Genomic DNA, 19,856 nt, shown 5'->3' with positions numbered 1-19,856 from the left:
ATCTTACTGTGATTTCTAGTTTTCTATGGTCTTTGTCTCCATAGTTAAGGTTGTTCTGCACATATTGCTTGGATACATGTGACTTGTACTAAGTAAACATTTTTATTTTCTTTATTTACTTTTATTTTTTTTAGGTGTGTATTTTGTATTTACCAATTTAGATTTAACTTTTATTGTTTACTAAACTAACATGCAATTAGTTTAACTTAACAGATGGCTCCAAGTTTTTCTGGAAATGTGCTGAATAATTATGACACCAAAATTGGTAAATTTTCCAAAATTGGCCTTCAAGATGAAGGGTGTCCACCAGGAATGGTACCTATTATGAAGATTAAATCCAATCGCCTAAGAAATGAGTATTCTCACTCAAAATATCATTCTAAAAATTTTACAGACGATAACCCGAGCCAACAAGTAAGTTAACTATTTATATTCACTTTTTATTACTATAAAACACAAATATATTTAAACGGAATATTTCGTACGTGCTCAAATTCTTATGTTTTAATTATTTTTTCTTTTCTATTTCAATGACCTTGTGGTTTAGTGGCATTTTTTCACCTATCCTATATCATTTTCATGTCATATGATATGAATGACCACCTGTCTATAATGGCAAAAATCCAATTTAAAGACCAAAAGTGGATTTTGACTGTGAATTAACGAGGGTGTCCTAAAAGCATCATTTGTTTCTTATACAATCAACAACGTTTGAGTTTGTGAATATAATAATTGGGAAAATTGTATGCTAAAACCCTATAGCATACAATAAATTTTACAGATAATATATATCATTAGCTAATATTATAAGGCCAAAATGTATTAGTTGAATTATAAGGTTCTTGACAGTTAGCATTACAAATGCTTTATAATGTAGAACATCATTAGTCTAAAATCAAAAGTAATTAAGTTTCTTGTAGGTATATTTTTTTTTCCTCAATAATTATAATCTTCAAAATTTAACATGCATTCTATGATTCGAATGTAGTGTTCTCTTATTTATTTATTTCTTTATATATCTGTAACACCCCCCATTCTCTGGATTTCAATCTATACCTACCAGTATCACCTCCTAGTTAACATTGTCAAATCTTTAAATGAATTTTTTTGGTATATCATGGTATTGACATAAAATAATAAAGCCACTGAATTTTATAGGGAAACTTTAACATTAGTAAAATATAATTTTCTAATTCATATTATTTAAATGGTGGCTATTGATGGCACAATTATGTTAAACTAGATGTAGTTCATAAGCTAATTCTTTTTTCTTTTCTTTTTTTGGTTTCTAGTATGCTACATATCACACAAAGTCGAAAAATAGAATTAATCATGGTGCTCGGGCGATTTTCTCTTTGGACAATCCAAGTGTGGAAATGGGCCAATACAGTATGGCTCAAATTTGGGTTCAAAATGGACAATTCAATGGACTTGAAAGCATACAAGTCGGTTGGGCAGTAAGTGACAAAATATATTTCTGTGTCTCTTGACTAATCAGTTCAATATACATAGATTGATGTCATTAATATTATAACCTTCCTTTATATTCCATATTACACTGTTATAAAGGATTTTTGTATCATTGTATTGACATTCATAGGTGGATCCAGTGTTATACGGTGGTGATACTCGTACACGAATAACAACATTTTGGACAGTAAGAACCAAATCATTTTCATTCTTAACTATAGTGTTTATAAGTACTTTCATGAATATATCCCTACTTTCGCTTATATGTTTACAGGTAGACAACTTTGGGAACACTGGTTGTTTCAATACTGAATGCCCTGGGTTTGTACAAGTGCATCCTCGTCTTCACCCTGGTTCGCTTGTCGCCAATGTTTCAGTATTTCAAGGACAACAATTCGTTGCTGACATTTTGATAGCTCAGGTAATACATTGTCCATTAAAGTGAGAAATCATGCTATGATACATCATTCTTTTTTTATATTAATCATTTATGATATTATTATTCATTTAAAATATTTACTGTGGGGGGTAAAAAGACTCTGATGGTTACATGGGCCGTTGGGCCATGCTAAGGAAGACCGACCTGCTCTTGGGTTTAGGACTTGTTAGTACTATGGGTCGGCCCATACGCCGAGGATCCGAGGATCTAGCCGAGGGTGAATTTCTCTGCAGATGGACACCGGAGAACTCGGGATTTCATGGTAAAGGTTAGGGAATGACACGAACAATGCCAATGGTTAAAGGGGGTGAACCCTTGAATGCCCTAGAAGCACCGATGTTGGAAAAATGTCAAAGATAAAGGCTGCTACCTCCACATTAAAGACTCTGCACCTACCACCCTGGCCGCATTAATGGGGAAGTGACACCTGAACAGTGGAAGGGAAACTTCTGGTTACTATTCAAAGGCACTGAGAAAAGAAATATCTAGGTTAAGGGGGAGATAGGACAACACGTGTACAAAGTATTAACAAGAGGAGTATTTAAGGGGCAACCTAGAACAGGAAAGGGGGACGGACTTCTTTGTAATCAAAAAGGAAAAGAAAAAAGGGGAAAAGATAATATAATAACAACTCTTGGCTTACGTCCGAGGAGGTTGATTTACAATATTCTCCATTATTTTTCGAGTGTTTGCAATCTTTTGCTTGCCATTTAATCCTCACATACTTCTAACCTGGGTTTCAAGCCCACACTCTACAAATTCATATTGTTTAAGGCTCATTGGGCCTGAGCCCGTAACTGTTCTTGGGTCCAGGTGCAATTGTGCACTTACAATTGACGCCGTCTGTGGGAAATCTAGTCTAGAAGAGGTAGGGATATTATGGCAGGCCTAGGCTCTCACCATGCAGAGTCACAGGGATCACAACCGGAAGATCATTTCGAACGTCTTGAACATCGAAGGGATCGTGAAGGGAGTGTCCGTACAGAATACCCAGGCGCTAGCCATACTCATGGCGGGGGTAGCACCACCCACGAGGAGGGTTCTAAATCCATGCAGAAGGAAATCAATCGTTTGAAGAGGAAGTTACGCCGTGCTAAACGTAAGTTTTCACCGTCCTCGTCTAATTCTTCCTCGGAGAAGGGTAGGGAAAGTAGCTACAGTTCAAGGTCTCGCTCCCCCACCAGTGCAACATCCTCCAGTGAGGAGGACGACCAGCCAACCCGCAGACGTAAGAAGCTTCGTTCTAGGGGCTTAGGCAACGATACTATGAGTAGGGCGCTGCACCAACTCTCTAAATCTCCGTTTTCACGGAGGATTGAGAGGGGGAGGCTTCCCAGGAGGTTCACCCAGCCCACCTTTACCATCTATAATGGCCGGACTGATCCGGTGGAGCACGTGAGTCACTTCAACCAGAGGATGGCAGTGCACTCTCACAATGAGACTCTGATGTGTAAAGTTTTCCCCTCCAGCTTGGGACCTGTGGCTATGAGATGGTTTAACGGTCTCAAATCGGGGTCTGTAGGCTCGTTTGGGGTGCTAACTAGGGCATTCGCTTCGCGGTTCATTACGTGTAGCAGAGTCCCTCGGCCATTGGACTCGCTGCTATCCATGGCCATGAAGGAAGGGGAGACACTGAAAGCATACTCCGACCGATACTGGGAGATGTTTAACGAGATAGATGGTGACTTTGATGAGGTGGCGCTTAATACCTTTAAGGTAGGTCTTCCTACTGACCACGACCTAAGAAAGTCTTTGACGAAAAAACCCGTCCGCAGCGTACGCCGCCTTATGGATCGTATTGATGAATACAAGAGGGTAGAGGAAGACCAGCAGCAGGGGAAGGGAAAGGAGAAGGTTATCCCACAGGAGAGAAGGAATTTCAGGTTGGACAGATACCACAACAATAAGCCGAGGAGGGATTACTTCGGGCAATCCGGCTCGGCAGCACCTCAGGCTATAAATATTGTGTTCCAAGAACCAGTGCATCAGTTACTAGAGAAAATTCGTAAAGAGCCCTTCTTCAGATGGCCAGGCAAGATGGCAGGGGACCCTGCGAAAAGAAACCAAAACCTCTTTTGTCAGTACCATCAGGATGTGGACCACACTACCGAGAACTGGCGGACCCTGTGGAACCATCTAGAGCAGCTCGTCAGTGAGGGAAAGTTGAAGCAGCACTTGTGTCAGCCCACTGGGCAGGTTAGTCAAGTTGGTTCAAACAACCAGAGGAACCTTTCATCGCGGCCAGCATTGGGAACAATTAATGTTATCTTCGCTGCACCTGGTAGGACCGGCTCAGGTCCCACTAGGGTGATGGCGGTCTCCCATCCTCAGGCCGAGGATGTGAGTAGCAGGCCGAAGAGATTGAAGGGCACTTTACCCGTCTTGGGATTCTCCGAGGAGGATAAAGTAGGAACTATCCAGCCCCATGACGATGCTCTTGTGGTTACCCTCAGGATAGGGAACTATGATGTGAGGAGGGTGATGATAGATCAGGGCAGCGGTGCAGATATCATGTACCCTGATCTATTTAAGGGGCTCAGGTTGGAGTTAGAAGATCTAACTCCTTATGACTCCCCACTTATAAGCTTCGAAGGGAGAGCCGTTGTGCCGAAGGGACAGATCCGTTTACCCGTTCAATCCGGTACAGAAACGGTTGAGGTGGACTTCATTGTGGTTGACGCGTACTCTCCATATACAGCCATCCTCGCCAGGCCATGGCTGCACGCTTTGGGAGCTGTCTCCTCTACCTTGCACGTTAAGGTTAAATTCCCCTCAGGGGAGCATGTTGAAGAAATCCTCGGTAGCCAGGTAGTGGCTAGGCAATGCATATCGGCTGCGGTGCTTCGTCAATCAGAAATTGAGTCATCAACTTTGCCCATCCAGGAGTCATAGCAATTAACAGCTCCAGAGGCACCTGGAGCGATGACAGGAGATGAGGCTGTTTGTGAGGAGTTAGAGAAGTTTGTAATAGCAAATGATCCAGAGAGGTTCTTCCAAGTCGGCATACGTTTGCCACACCAAGAGAAGAGGGAGTTGTTGGAATTTCTGAAGGATAATATAGATGTCTTTGTGTGGGACCCCTATGAGGCTCCAGGTGTAGATTCGAGCTTCATTTGTCATCGTTTAAACGTCAATCCTGCCATTGTTCCAAGGAGGCAGCCACCTCGGCGATCTTCCCGAGAACACTCTGAGGCTGTAAAGGAAGAGGTTCTTAAACTCAAAAGGGCGGGGGCTATCAAAGAAGTTTTTTACCCTGAATGGTTGGCTCATACTGTTGTTGTTAAAAAGAAGAACGGCAAGTGGAGAGTATGTGTGGACTTTACTGATCTGAACAAGGCCTGTCCTAAAGATTCGTTCCCAATGCCACGGATTGATCAACTGGTAGATGCTACTGTCGGACATCCTCGGATGAGTTTCTTGGACGCCTTCCAGGGTTACCACCAAATTCCCTTGGCGTTAGAGGATCAGGAGAAGACTGCTTTCATTACTCTGACCGGGAACTATCATTATAAGGTCATGCCATTTGGATTAAAAAATGCTGGGGCTACTTATCAAAGAATGATGACCCGAATGTTTGAACAGCAACTGGGGAAAACCATAGAAGTATACGTGGATTATATGGTGGTGAAGAGTAAGACAGTACCTTCCCACATGACAGATCTGGCCGACACCTTCCAGATGCTAAGGAAGTATAAGTTGCGCCTTAACGCCTCCAAGTGTTCTTTTGGCGTGGGGTCTGGAAAGTTCTTGGGATATATGATTACTCATAGGGGCATAGAGGTAAACCTAGTGCAGGTTAAGGCTATTCAGAATTTGCAGCCGCCTCGGAACCCAAAAGAGATTCAAAAATTGACCGGAATGATTGCTGCGTTGAATAGATTTATCTCTCGGTCAGCTGACCGGTGCCGTCCTTTCTTTCAGTAGTTGAACAAGTGGAAAGGGTTTCAATGGATCGAGGACTGCGAGTTAGCTTTCCAACATCTTAAGCAATATCTTTCTCGGCCACCCATTTTGTCTCGCCCTGAGGTGGACGAGGTTTTGTTCGCTTATCTGGCCGTGGCTGTCCACGCGGTAAGCTTAGTCCTTATAAGGAATGAAAGCGGAGTGCAAAGACCGATCTACTACGTTAGTAAGTCCTTGAATGAGGCCGGGGTGCGCTATCTGCCCTTGGAAAAAGCGCTTCTGGCTGTAGTCCACGCCACGCGCAAACTTCCTCATTATTTCCAATCTCATACTGTGGTTGTTCTGACCCAGCTGCCTCTCAAGGCGGTGTTACGCAGTGCTGATTACTCTGGCAGGGTGGCAAAATGGGAAACCATTTTGGGAGCCTTTGATGTCAAGTACAAGCCTCGCACCTCGGTGAAGGGCCAGGTCCTCGCTGATTTGGTGGCAGAGTTTACCGAACCATTGTTAGAAGAAACTTCGAAAGAAGCACACATGGGTGAAAAATCAGTTGGTGTGATCACGGCCGTATTGCCCTCGGCATGGAGAGTTTATGTGGATGGGGCTGCTAATCAAAAAGGGTCTGGTGTTGGACTTGTTCTGATGTCCCCTGAAGGAATTGTTTTCAAAAAATCTTTGAGATTGGCCTTCTCGGCTACTAACAATGAGGCCGAGTATGAAGCAGTTTTGGTAGGCATGCAGATGGTACATAAGATGGGTGGCAAGGAAATCCATGTGTTCTCGGACTCTCAGTTAGTGGTCGGCCAAGTCATGGGGACCATGGAGGCTAGAGACCCCAGAATGCAGGAATATTTGGCCCAGGTCAAACGTCAGCAGGCTAAATTCGACTCCTTTGCCTTAGCTCACGTCTCTAGGAGTAGAAACACTCATGCAGATTCTTTGGCTACGTTGGCAACATCCTCGGCTCAAGGTTTACCAAGGGTTATCCTCGTTGAGGATTTGGTAGAACCTTCTCTTGTAACTGCTAACGCACCTCGCATTCATCTAATAAGGCCTTGTCCTAGCTGGATGGACTCGATCGTATTTTTTCTTAAGAATGACATCCTTCCCGAGGACAAGGCTGAAGCAGAAAAGATACGTCGAAAGGCACCGCGTTTCTGGTTGTCCGAGGACCAGAAGCTCTACAAACGATCCTTTTCAGGACCGTACTTGTTGTGTGTACACCCTGAATCAACAGAAGCATTACTGGAGGAACTGCATGAGGGAATTTGTGGGAGCCACACTGGGGGAAGGTCCTTAGCCCATAGAGCCCTGACTCAGTATTATTGGTGGCCCAATATGCAGAGGGAGGCTCAGGACTATGCCAGAAAATGTGATCAATGTCAAAGGTTCACCCCTAATATTCACCAACCTGGAGGGGTTCTCAACCCTCTCTCTAGCCCTTGGCCTTTCGCACAATGGGGCTTGGACATTGTAGGGCCATTTCCGAGAGCTGCTGGAAACAAAAGATGGCTGCTCGTAGGGACCGACTACTTCACTAAATGGGTTGAAGCTGAGCCCTTAGCCAATATCCGAGATGTTGATTCCAAGAAATTTATATGGAAAAATATTGTCACTAGATTCGGTATACCACATACACTTGTCTCAGAAAATGGCGTTCAATTTGACAGCAACGCCTTTAGGCAATATTGTGGTGACATGGGTATCACAAATAGATACTCTACCCCAGCTTATCCTCGGGGAAATGGGCAAGTCGAGGCCGTTAACAAGGTCATAGTCAACGGGCTCAAGAAGAGGTTGGACGATACGAAAGGCAGATGGGTAGAAGAGCTCCCTCATGTCCTGTGGACGTATCAGACCACACCGCGCAAGTCCACTGGAGAAACGCCATTCTCTATGACTTATGGAGCCGAGGCGGTGATACCACTGGAATATGGTTTTCCTACTTTAAAGACGAGTTCTTTTAGCCCAGAGAATAACAGGGGACTCCTAGGAAAAGATCTTGATTTACTTGAGGAACGGCGTGAGGCGGCTATGGTCCAAATGACTTATTATCAATAGAAGTTAAAACGAGGATATGATGCCCACGTGAAACTAAGACCACTTGCACCAGGCGATCTTGTACTAAGGAAAGTTGTAGGCACTTCTAAGAATCCAGCTTGGGGTAAGCTAGGACCCAACTGGGAAGGCCCCTATCGTATTGTTTCAGTAGCAGGCATAGGGTCTTATAGGCTAGCTGACCTAGACGAAAGAATTGTACCACGTCCATGGAATGTAAATAATCTTAGAAGGTATTATTATTAATGAAATGTGCTTTTGTCAGTTGATATTCCAAAGTCATGAGTAGCTCTGTTATTTGAAGTTACAATTTTTAAGAATCAAAAAGAAACTTGGTTAAGTGCAGTCCTCGGACCACAAACCTTGTGGAAATTGATGTCTTCTCATTTGTTAAACAAAACCTTAGTTATGCCGGGTCTTCGGACCTCCTGCTTTGGGAAAATTAACGTTTGAAGTTACAGTTTTTAAGAATCAAACAGAAACTTGGTTAAGTGCAGTCCTCGGACCACAAACCTTGTGGAAATTGATGTCTTCTCATTTGTTAAACAGAACCTTAGTTATGCCGGGTCTTCGGACCTCCTGCTTTGGGAAAATTAACGTTTGAAGTTACAGTTTTTAAGAATCAAACAGAAACTTGGTTAAGTGCAGTCCTCAGACCACAAACCTTGTGGAAATTGATGTCTTCTCATTTGTTAAACAGAACCTTAGTTATGCCGGGTCTTCGGACCTCCTGCTTTGGGAAAATTAACGTTTGAAGTTACAGTTTTTAAGAATCAAACAGAAACTTGGTTAAGTGCAGTCCTCGGACCACAAACCTTGTGGAAATTGATGTCTTGTCATTTGTTAAACAGAACATTAGTTATGCCGGGTCTTCGGACCTCCTGCTTTGGGAAAATTAACGTTTGAAGTTACAATTTTTAAGACTCAAACAGAAACTTGGTTAAGTGCAGTCCTCGGACCACAAACCTTGTGGAAATTGATGTCTTGTCATTTGTTAAACAGAACCTTAGTTATGCCGGGTCTTCGGACCTCCTGCTTTGGGAAATTTAATATTTAAAGTTACAATTTTTAAGAATCAAACGAAAAATTGGTTAAGTCTTATCTTCGGACCACGACTTTGATCAAAGTTAACTTCTTATTATGTCTGCGTGTTAATGCATTGCTGTTTATTAACTTGGATCTTAAGTTTTATATCTTTAAGTGTTAAGCAAATTTGTGTAAGGAATGGTCCTCGGATCTTACATCCTACTAGAAAAGATGCTGTACATTACAAGGGTTTAATCTTTATGCAAGATCTTCTCTTCTTTCTTAATCAAAGGCATTGTTTAAATATTTCAACCATATCACCTTCTATTAAATCTTTAATAATGTGCGTATGATTATGTGGAAGTTATGATTGTGCAATCCTTGGAGTTAGATTTGTTTACTTTGAGAAACTTTTGTTATGTATTAATGGGAAACTTTTGCGATAAATATAAAAAGAATAAAGTAAAAACATATGCAACACGAGTAAAAATCAAATAAAGTTGTTCTTTATTAATCATTTGGGTATGCATTACATGTAAAGGCTGAACATGGAGAAAGAGAAGCCCTAAGCTAAGTCCTAAGCTTTTGGAGGAGGATCTTGCTGAGAAGTGCTGGTTCCCTCTGTCTCTCTCAACTCCAATTCAAAAGGAGACAGAACTGTTTTTTCTTTGTCTGCTACTTTCGTTGGAGGGACATTGGACTCCATGGCTTGGCTAAGTCCCTTCTCGGCATCTCCGCCTCCTTCCTTGTCTTTATTGGAACCCAAAGGTTCTGTAGGATCTGGAATTGGCTTCGGGACTATGGGAGGAAGAGCAGGAAGAGTTGTCTCAGGGGTAGGAGTAGCAGCAGGAGCTTCTTCAATCTCCTGTATTTCCAGGGGAAGCCAAACGTTCTTGGACTTCCTCAGATCTGAAGATAGAGGAACTCCTGCTACGTTTAAAGCTTCCCCCCATACTTTTTGACAGTATTCCCGGCACAAAGCCGCGAACTCCTCTGTTACTCCTCTGTCAGCTGCTCCTCTGTGGTTGCTACCCCTTCCTCGAAACTTGCCTGCTTGGCAGCTTGTAGAGAGAGTTGGTAGGAGCTGGCTTCTTCCTTCATCAGCGCCAGTTCCTTTTTCAGATCCGAGCACTCCCTTTGAGCTTGGGAGAGCTCTTCATCTCTTTCGCGAAGGAGCTTGCGCTGTCCTTCTATCTGGGTCTTCATGGTCTTCAAGTTTGACTCGACCCCATTTTTCTCTCTCCTCAGCTCAGCCATCTCCGAGGTAAGCTTCTCGTTCTCAGCAAAAGCAGTGCCCAAGGACTTCTCAGTCTCTAGCCTAATCTCCAGCTCAGTCCTGGCCTTCTTCCGAGTGTCTTCTATAAATTTCTCGGCTACAAAGACCTCCTGAATGGCCTGCAATAAAGTATGATGGAATCAGGAATAGTAAACAACTTATGAATGTTATTAAAAGTGGAATCTTCCTAAAAAGAGGTAAAATTACCAGCGCTAAATCCCTTTTTAAAGAAAGGAACAGTTGTGGCTGGCTCATTTTCTCCAAGGTCTCCATGTCCTTGGGCAATAGAAGAGTGCGCTCCAACACTTCGGCCAAGTGGTGGGCATGGCCTTGTTGAACCGCCCTTATACTGGACTGGCAGGAGATGGGTGCGCCGTCCAGTCTTAGGTCGGGGGACCAAGTGGTCGGTGCTCGGCGCACATCGGCCTCGTCCCTGATTTCCCCGCTTTCAACTGAGCGGGCCCTACCCTTGCCTTTGTCCAGCTTCTGCTGCTGGACCGGTGGGAGTTGTTGTCGTGGTTTCTTGGGGTCCTTATTGATCGTCCCCTCGGTATCCCCCTTTCTCTTCTTCTTGGGATCCTTGGCTAGAAGTTTTGGCTCAGCTGGAGGAGGGGGAGGTGGTAAAGATGGGGGAACTTGGGACGTCCCCGTCTTTTTCTCCACAACCTTTGCAGCTCTATTGGTTAGGAGACCCTGCATCCTTCCCATATCTTCCTCAGATTCGTCCTCGGGTAGGGCAACCACAAACCCTGCAATTCCAGAGGCCTCGGTGGCTTCTTCCTCCTCGTCGGAAAGTACAACAAACTGATTCCCGCGAGGTCTCTCGGTGTCTTCAAAATGGAATTGATCTATCTCGTCGTCAAGTGTATGCGAAGAAGACACTTGCTCTTCTGGAAAGACAGTTGCCTGTGAGTGCACGGCGAGGGGAATTGCTGCTATAGGCTGGTTGTACAAAACAGTGTGAGGAGCGTCCGGGAGATCGCGGTCGTCCAGAAAGTGGGGCCGAGCTACGTTTATCCTCCTTCGTCTTCGGTCGCCCGCAACTATGGCGTTTTCTATCTCTTGGAAGTCCGAGGAAATGGGGGTGTACCCCAGAATGAGATGAGCAGCCCGGAGTTGTAAGTCTTCGCTAACGAACACCTCGGAGCGAAGTACTCGGTTTAGATCTGCGACGTTACAGTGGCTCAAACGAGGACGCACGTGTTGCTTATCTGCAAAAAAGACATCAAAACAAACAAACCTGGTCAGATTCACACAGATATTTAGTAAATTTAAGTAAGTATGAATACGCATTTCTGTGTGTGTTAGAGGAAGTTGTGTTGTGGGGAGATTAATCCTACGACATCGTACCTGGATCCCTCCACTCAACTGGGCAGTGGAAGCCGTCGTGCCAGTTCCCAGAGACGATCAGGTGGTCGTCCTTCATGCCTTTGTTGGATTTGGGCAGACAGGAGATTAACCTAACGACACTAGAACGGGACTTAATGTAGTAACCTACGTTGGAAAGTTTATGGGACTCATATAGAAAGACGACGTCGTGCCAGGTGAGGTTCAGACCCATTTGCTCATTTAGAGCATCGACACTACCCAAAACTCTAAAAACGTTTGGGAGGCACTGGTCGGGGCACAACCGGTGGTTGCGAAGGTACTCCCTAGTTACAGGTTTCATTGGGAGGGTCATCCCACCCTGTATAAAGGCTATCATTGGGATGATAACCTCTCCCTCTTTCCTAGAATCGGCCACTGCTTCCGCCGGACAATACTTTAGACCTACGTCGCTGGGAATACGATACTTGGCCCTAAAGCCTTCCATCCCAGCGGCGGTATCAACTAGACACTTGAATCTTCCCATTACAGAGGAACGAGAGATTAAACTCTAAGAGGGAGAATGTTTGTAGTGACAGCCGAGGACAAAGACCGAGGAGAAAAGGTTAAGAATAGAAAGAGCAAGAACTTACAAGGTTGAAGGTGTGCAAATTTCCACGGTTTTCTGCAGGTAAGGTATGATGGCTGATGTTTTGATGGGATTAGCCCCTGAGGAATTAAATGAAAGCGCAGGTTCCCAAAGCGTCACGACGTGCAAAAAGGCGGCCTCGAAATTATAGTTGTCCCGCCTAAAGTTTCGTGGAGGAACGAGGACCGTTGGATGCCTATCTCACCGTTGAACGTGGAAGACAAAGTGTAACTTACAGTAATAAATGCGCGCGTTTTTGAAAATAAAACCGCCAAGTGGCATCTTCTAGGACGCGAAACGATTTCCACACGTGCCGTAACTCGCAAAGTGTGTGGAGTAAGTTCTCGTCAGATCAAAACCCTATTTTTCTCCTCGGACGTTGAAAATTAGAGTTTTGAGGGGCTATTGTGGGGGGTAAAAAGACTCTGATGGTTACATGGGCCGTTGGGCCATGCTAAGGAAGGCCGACCTGCTCTTGGGTTTAGGACTTGTTAGTACTATGGGTCGGTCCATACGCCGAGGATCCGAGGATCTAGCCGAGGGTGAATTTCTCTGCAGATGGACACCGGAGAACTCGGGATTTCATGGTAAAGGTTAGGGAATGACACGAACAATGCCAATGGTTAAAGGGGGTGAACCCTTGAATGCCCTAGAAGCACCGGTGTTGGAAAAATGTCAAAGATAAAGGCTGCTACCTCCACATTAAAGACCCTGCACCTACCACCCTGGCCGCATTAATGGGGAAGTGACACCTGAACAGTGGAAGGGAAACTTCTGGTTACTATTCAAAGGCACTGAGAAAAGAAATATCTAGGTTAAGGGGGAGATAGGACAACACGTGTACAAAGTATTAACAAGAGGAGTATTTAAGGGGCAACCTAGAACAGGAAAGGGGGACGGACTTCTTTGTAATCAAAAAGGAAAAGAAAAAAGGGGAAAAGATAATATAATAACAACTCTTGGCTTACGTCCGAGGAGGTTGATTTACAATATTCTCCATTATTTTTCGAGTGTTTGCAATCTTTTGCTTGTCATTTAATCCTCGCATACTTCTAACCTGGGTTTCAAGCCCACACTCTACAAATTCATATTGTTTAAGGCTCATTGGGCCTGAGCCCGTAACTGTTCTTGGGTCCAGGTGCAATTGTGCACTTACATTTACTAGTAGAAATTCAACAAAATTGTAAGTGTCATTTTTTTCTATATATGATAGAATTTTAACCTATGACGGTTACTTTATAATGATTGTTTTTTATCATCAAGCCAAAACAATAAATTGTTTTTGGTGTTGATGGAGTTTGAACCCAAAATTTATATTCACTAACAATATATTTTACTAATTGAGCTAACATGAACTCATAGATATCATTTTACTTTACTAGTAAAGCCAATATTTTTTTTAAACATAATGAATCACACCTATATTTTTCGACAAGGGTTGAAGGGAAAAGAGAATACTTTGTCTCATTAAATAGCCCAAATACCTAAGAGACAATCCTATGGACCAAGAAAAAAAGAAGTGGAAACAATCACATTGATAGTAATTTCTCATAAAATAATATGTATATTATAATTATTGGAAAAAAAAATACTAAACCAAAGATCTTAATTTCTGAAATTATTGCCTGATGTAATAAGAGTAGCCATTCTATTACCTATTCAATTAAAAACCTTTTTTTTTTGCTTAAATGCGAAAATGTTTGTATTTTTGATTTACATTGGAGCACTCAATGAGAATTTGTTTAATAAAAGAAAGTATGATAAAGGAAAGATTCAAATCTTGGATGCATTTAATTTTTTACCTTAAATTTTTACTCATGACACACCAAGCGTGCTCTTTATAGTGACAACCGATTCACCAAAACAGATATAGAGACTTTGGGTTTGACTGTTGAAAGTGAAAGCACAAATAATAGAATCAATTTACAAAATAAACACTGGAACTTTTTTTTTTGGTTTTACCACGTAATAAGTACAAAAATAAAATAAAGGCCAAATTGCAAATTGCAACCTTAAAGTTTGAGACTGTTTAGATTTTACATCTAGAAGTTTGATGGTGTTTAAATTTTACACCTTGACGTTTCAGAATTTTGAATTTTACTTCCAAAATTTTAGGACTGTTGGATTTTATTCTATAAAGTTTAGAGGTATTTGGATTTTACACCCTGAAACTTGAGAATGTAAAATTTAAACACTCCCAAATTTTAGAAAATAACATTTAAATTTTAAAATTTCAAGGTATAAAATCCAAACACTTAGAAACCTCACTCCAAAAGTTTGGGTTCAATTCCATGTTGCCCACATTTTACAAATCTTGGCTCCGGTATGTATGTGCTTGCGTTGATTGGTAACAGTAATTGCCCAGGCCAAGCACTCACGTCTTACTTTATAGCCCGGTAGAATGCATTCACCCATACCTTGGCCAGTACAATAATTCTTACCATCCATATCTGAAGCTACCCAGTCTGCGATGCTTATGACATCCCAGTTCGCATGCACAATCGAACACTTATGCAGCAAAACCTTGTCCTATTATTTATTTGTACAATTTTGCATCCCTACCCACAAAATCGCATTGTTATGTCGCTGGCTTTTGATTTGGTCAATTAAGTAGACCTTGTCCTATTACTATTTGGGCTTGTTTAGCTACCTATGTGATGACTTTGGAAGGGTGATTTGACAGTGAATGACGGTTTTTTGAATAGTAAAATAAGAGTTTTAGTATGGATTTCGTGGGTTTTTGGGGATGAATGGCTACTTTAGCAAAAGTACTCCAAAATGACACTCTAGTAAGTACAATATTATTACTTATATAAAAATATAAATTGTATTGTCTACAATAAGAATCTTCCAATAAATGATAAAGAATGATGATCCCTTTCAAGCAGCCATTGGAAGCTTCAAACTCTCTCTAGTGATTCACATGCACAAAATCATAGAAACCTTTCACCGTGAAATTACTCTTTACAAATAGATATGTTAGCAAAAACATTGAAAATCAATATTATTTTCATACATTTTATTAAACAATTAAATAGAGAGAAATTAAGAATTAGAAACCATGTAAGCTCCTTTACTTTGCAAAAATTCAAAGTAAAAGAGATATAAAAAAAAAACACTTTCAATCTATTAATGAAAATTTAATATCTAAAAATACTAATACAAATGGTGCTTTTTTTTCCTATGGTTTATCAACAACGAAACATTTGAAATCAAGATAAAGAAACACTAAACATACGTACAAAACATCATAGAGCTGGCGTACAACTATATTAACAGAAAGAAATATCAAAATGCACAGAACATAACCCATAAAATAAACTCACAAATAAATAATTTAACAAACAACTAATGAAGAAAAGAGTACGTACGTACCTATTGGATTGAGCAAGTGTAGAGAGAGAAAATTCCCGACCTATCACAAGCTGACACATTATACTATCAAGTCCACAAAATACAGCCAATTACAAAGCACCACGTATTGCTGCTAGGCTTTGCTATTACTACTCAAAAACCAACAGAAATTTGCCAAGTGTCGTTGAAATAGGGGCATAAAATGCATGCAAAAATCAATCACACATCAACAGGTGTAAGTGATGACATAAGCAGCCTGGCGCATGTAAGCAATGACATAAGCAATGACACATGTCACCAATCAAGCTTCGCCATGTGTCGCTCACCCACCCCCAAACTCCTATAAATAGAAGCCTTCCTAAGGCATTTCTACACACACACACACACACACACCACGAGATCCATGCCACAAGCAGCATCAAAGAAGATTCAAAAGTATAGAAGTTCTACTGGAATCAAGCCCTGAAGCCTCCAAGAACTTCAAGAACTTCAACCTCGAATACGAAGAATATTTGAAGCAAAAGCATCCAAACTACCTGCCTAGATCTCAAAGGTCACTGGAATCAAGCTCAAAAGCCCCAAAAATTTCAAGAAACTACACATTGGTGAAGCTCTATGGATTCAAACCTCCAAAGCCTCGAAGAACTTCCACCACAAACCTTCAAATACAAAGAACATTCAAAGAGAAATCACCCAAATCATCTTCCTAGATCTCAAAGTTCACTGGAATCAAGCTCGAAAGCCTCCAAAAACCTCAACAAGCCATAAATCAACGAAGCCCTACGGATTCAAGCCTCTAAAGTACCAAAGAACTTCCACCACAAAACCTTTGAAGATGAAGAACGCATCAAGAACATGAAGAACAAAGAATTTCTAACAAGCTAATAGCCAGAGATTCATTGTAATTCAATTTCAAGGGTCTTCGATTCATCCTTTAGCCAAATTGAAGGATATTTGGTGTTCAAGTCAAAATCACATTATTACAAATATATTTTTCAAGAAGACCAAATCAGAGGATCACTCTTTTGTAATTTCAGATAACTGTACCACACATTCATCAATACAAATTTGCATTTGTGAAACTATTTTACTTGTTTGATTTATTTCGAACTAAGAAATTTAGTCTTTCCACAGCAAGTAAAAAAGAAAAAAAGAGAACACCCAATTAAGTAATTGACATTCAAATATATACTACCTACTAAATGGATATGTTGAAGAAGATGAAAGGGTAAACCAAAGTGAAACCAAACCAAGGATTGTTAACCTTAGATCTTCACTGATGAGGTTTTATAATAGCATTGCCTTTTATTTTTGATCTTGTTTGTATTAGAGATATATTAGCTCACTAGTCGCTAATCCGATCCATACGGTGGACGAAAAAATTTATCAAAATTTATCAGTTTAAACGTAACATATAATACTATCCAAAAGATATTGTAATTATCCATTCAACCATTACATTTATTATTATTATTATTATTAAAGATAGACTGTTATTATTAATTCTCAAAAGTAAGTGTACAAAAGTATAGAAAGTTGCCAAGTTGGTGCCCACATGCTTAGTATATTGATAGAACTAAAGGACACAACAATATACACTCCAGATATCAAATCAGCTATACAGTCAATTCGATTTAGGATTGTTGCTTTCATTCCTAGAGTTCGGGTGTAGAAGAAAGTCCTTAAAGCTGTGCTTGTTGGGCTTGTTCGGGTGTATATATTACAAATATACAATCCAAATTGAAATTTAGGTCCACGAATTGAAATATATATTTCTCTGCAATCTCTTTGTTTTCTCTATAAAGATCCTAATCCTTCCTAATATTTAAAAGGTATTAGAAATATTGGGGTTTGCTTTGCTTTTATAGTGTTCATAATTAACCTCACAAATTTAGAGATAAATTATCAATGTTTGAATTTAAGTTGGACTTGTTAGAAAAATAGAGTTTCACTTCTTGTTAAGTTTGGATTAAACAAAAATAATTTTATTTAAAAAAAAGAAGATAATAATGAGTTTGAGTTTAAGTTGAACTTGTTAGAGAGATAGAGTTTCACTTCTTGTTAAGTTTGGACTAAACAAAAATAATTTTATTTAAATATTGTGCTGACGTGGAAAATTGTGAAAGTTTCAAAGGCTTCGGTTTTATATATATTAGCATAGGCTCAAGCCTAATGTTACTTTGTGTACAAGCCAAGTCTCCTACTTGTACTAAAAGTTTATTAATCTAGGGTTTAATCTACTATATATAACCATGTTATGGTTCCTTGTAAGTTGTAACACAGGTTTTGTATTACACTCTTATATATTAAAGATGTAGTCCTTAAAGGTTTCTTCCGTGGACGTAGGCCATAAAGCTGAACCATGTAACTCTCATGCTATTGTATTCCTATTTTATGCTTCCCTCTTCCACATAGATTCAAGCATATTCAACATAGAATATATCATAGTTCAACATAAAATATATCATTACTAATATCTAACTGTTTGGAAGATAAAAAAAATAACAATATGGAAGATCTAATTGAAGAGTTGGATTTATTTTGGGTGATCTGTTGGCAAATCTGGCTTCAGCGGAACTCGGTCTTGCATGGGGGTTCTTTTCAACATTCATCATGGTCATACCAGCGGGATTTGGATTATTTGAGTGAGTTTCATGAAGTGCAGGAGCATTTAAGTGTACCTGTGACAGTTCATGTTTCAACAAGTCATGTATGATAGCCACCGTAAGGAGATTTATTCAAGCTAAAATTTGATGGAGCATGTTTTAATAATGGAGCTGCTTTGGGTTATGGGGCTGTGGTTCATAATTGGAATGGCAAAGTGATGGCTGCTATTTTGGCCAAGGGTGGGGCTGTAAGGGATAGTGAAGAGGTGGAGGTGCTAGCTTGCGCAAAGCTCTTGAATTTGCTATAGATGTTGGTTTTATTGAGGTGATTTTGGAAGGTGACAATGCAAGGGTGATGAAGACAGTAGCACAGGCTCAACCAGATCTAGCTCGGCTTGGGTTTATTTATGAGGATATTTGGTGCTTGATTGTAGGTTTTAGATCCTTTACAATCAATTGTGTTAGGCGGGGTGCCAATGGTGTTGCTCATGTGTTGGCAAGATTTGCTAGGTTTTTTGATAATGAAATTGTATGGTTGGAGTAGGATCCTCCACCAGCAGTTGATGCTCTGTATTTGGATTCTAGTATTCTTCATTAATGAAATTCATTTGGTTTCGATCTCAAAAAAAAAAAAAAAAAAAAAAAAAAAAAAAAAAAAAAAAAAAAGAAAAAGAAAAAGAAAAAAGAAGATCTAATTGAATAATACATGGTAGTCATTCTCCTTGTTTGGAAGGTTTTCTTTAAAAAAAAAATCTTGTCGTGTACTCTCAGAATAATTTTTATAGTTTAAAAAAAAAAAATTATTAGCCATTATGCTTTTATAATAACTATAGTGTGGAATGCATTTATAATAATTAGTAGGAATCATTGAATGAGCAAATAAAGTGCAGAATTTTTTTTTTTGTGTGAAATGTAATGCTTGACATATGGCTTATATATAAGCAATAAATTTAATACATGTCAAACATATATGAAGTGGACCAATTGTGGTTTGCAATGTAGCATTATTAGTCCTAAATGTCTTGAAGAATCTATTACATGTCAAGTGTCTAAAGGCTCAAACATGACATGTGTTGTTGTTATGTGCATCCTCTAGTTTAAGGATTCAACTTTTATAATATATACTAATTGCTAACTTGTGCAATGCCTGGAAAAAAATATAAAAAAGTGAGATCTGAAGAAAATTATGTAGCATATAGTTATTCCCATAATGCTTTTTAATTTTACATTGAGTGCTGCTCTTGAACATATACAGTTTATGGTATTTGAATTTATTAAAAAAATTGTCATGTAATATAAGTACCCTCTAATATAATTATTTAAATAAAAAGAATTGGTTCCAAAAATAATCACCACAATCTATTAAACAATAAAATTTCAATATAATCTTTGGAAAATCTCTCTCCCATTGTCATCTCCATCTTTATACATTGTCATAATAGCCTTTGAATAGTACAAAGTTTGGCTTTTCTTCTCTCTTCTACAATCCCAAATCAAGATGTTCTACTCAGAAACTTGAGTTTTTTGTGGGGTTCTTTCAAGTATTATTTAGCTACTTAAAAGTGTAAGTGCAATATCATAGTTCAGGTACTCATATATATCTTCAAGGCATTATAATTCTCATAGAAGATAATAATAAGTTTTTTAAGTATTCAAAAGCTTAACATTTGGCATGAGTGAAATCATACATGAAGGCATACAAACTTAGATTAATAGACTTTTACCTATAAAAAATAATGGTAGAGAAAATTGTTACTTGTAGCTTTGCAA

The 19,856-nt window shown here is 40.1% G+C and overlaps 1 protein-coding gene across 1 annotated transcript; it reads left to right on the top strand.

The window, feature by feature from the left end:
• The first annotated feature begins 213 nt into the window (after positions 1 to 213).
• On the top strand, positions 214 to 18,684 carry LOC142611917 (protein neprosin-like). The gene is made up of 6 exons (XM_075784069.1): positions 214 to 414; positions 1,293 to 1,457; positions 1,601 to 1,657; positions 1,745 to 1,891; positions 18,053 to 18,190; positions 18,631 to 18,684. Exons 1-6 carry the CDS (start codon positions 214 to 216, stop codon positions 18,682 to 18,684), a joined length of 762 nt encoding a protein of 253 aa, XP_075640184.1.
• The last annotated feature ends 1,172 nt before the right edge of the window (positions 18,685 to 19,856 follow it).

Source organism: Castanea sativa, chromosome 10, assembly GCF_040712315.1.
Source record: "Castanea sativa cultivar Marrone di Chiusa Pesio chromosome 10, ASM4071231v1".
Lineage (NCBI taxonomy): Eukaryota > Viridiplantae > Streptophyta > Magnoliopsida > Fagales > Fagaceae > Castanea > Castanea sativa.
This window is presented reverse-complemented; position numbering and strand designations above follow the sequence as displayed.

Bases quoted from the DNA above. Each gene is read 5' to 3' on its own strand.
- LOC142611917 (XM_075784069.1), top strand. From the start codon at position 214: ATGGCTCCAAGTTTTTCTGGAAATGTGCTGAATAATTATGACACCAAA. The intron at 1,892-18,052 runs GTAATACATTGT...ATCTGGCTTCAG, and splicing joins CTGACATTTTGATAGCTCAG to CGGAACTCGGTCTTGCATGG. The intron at 18,191-18,630 runs GTATGATAGCCA...TGGTTGGAGTAG, and splicing joins TTCATGTTTCAACAAGTCAT to GATCCTCCACCAGCAGTTGA.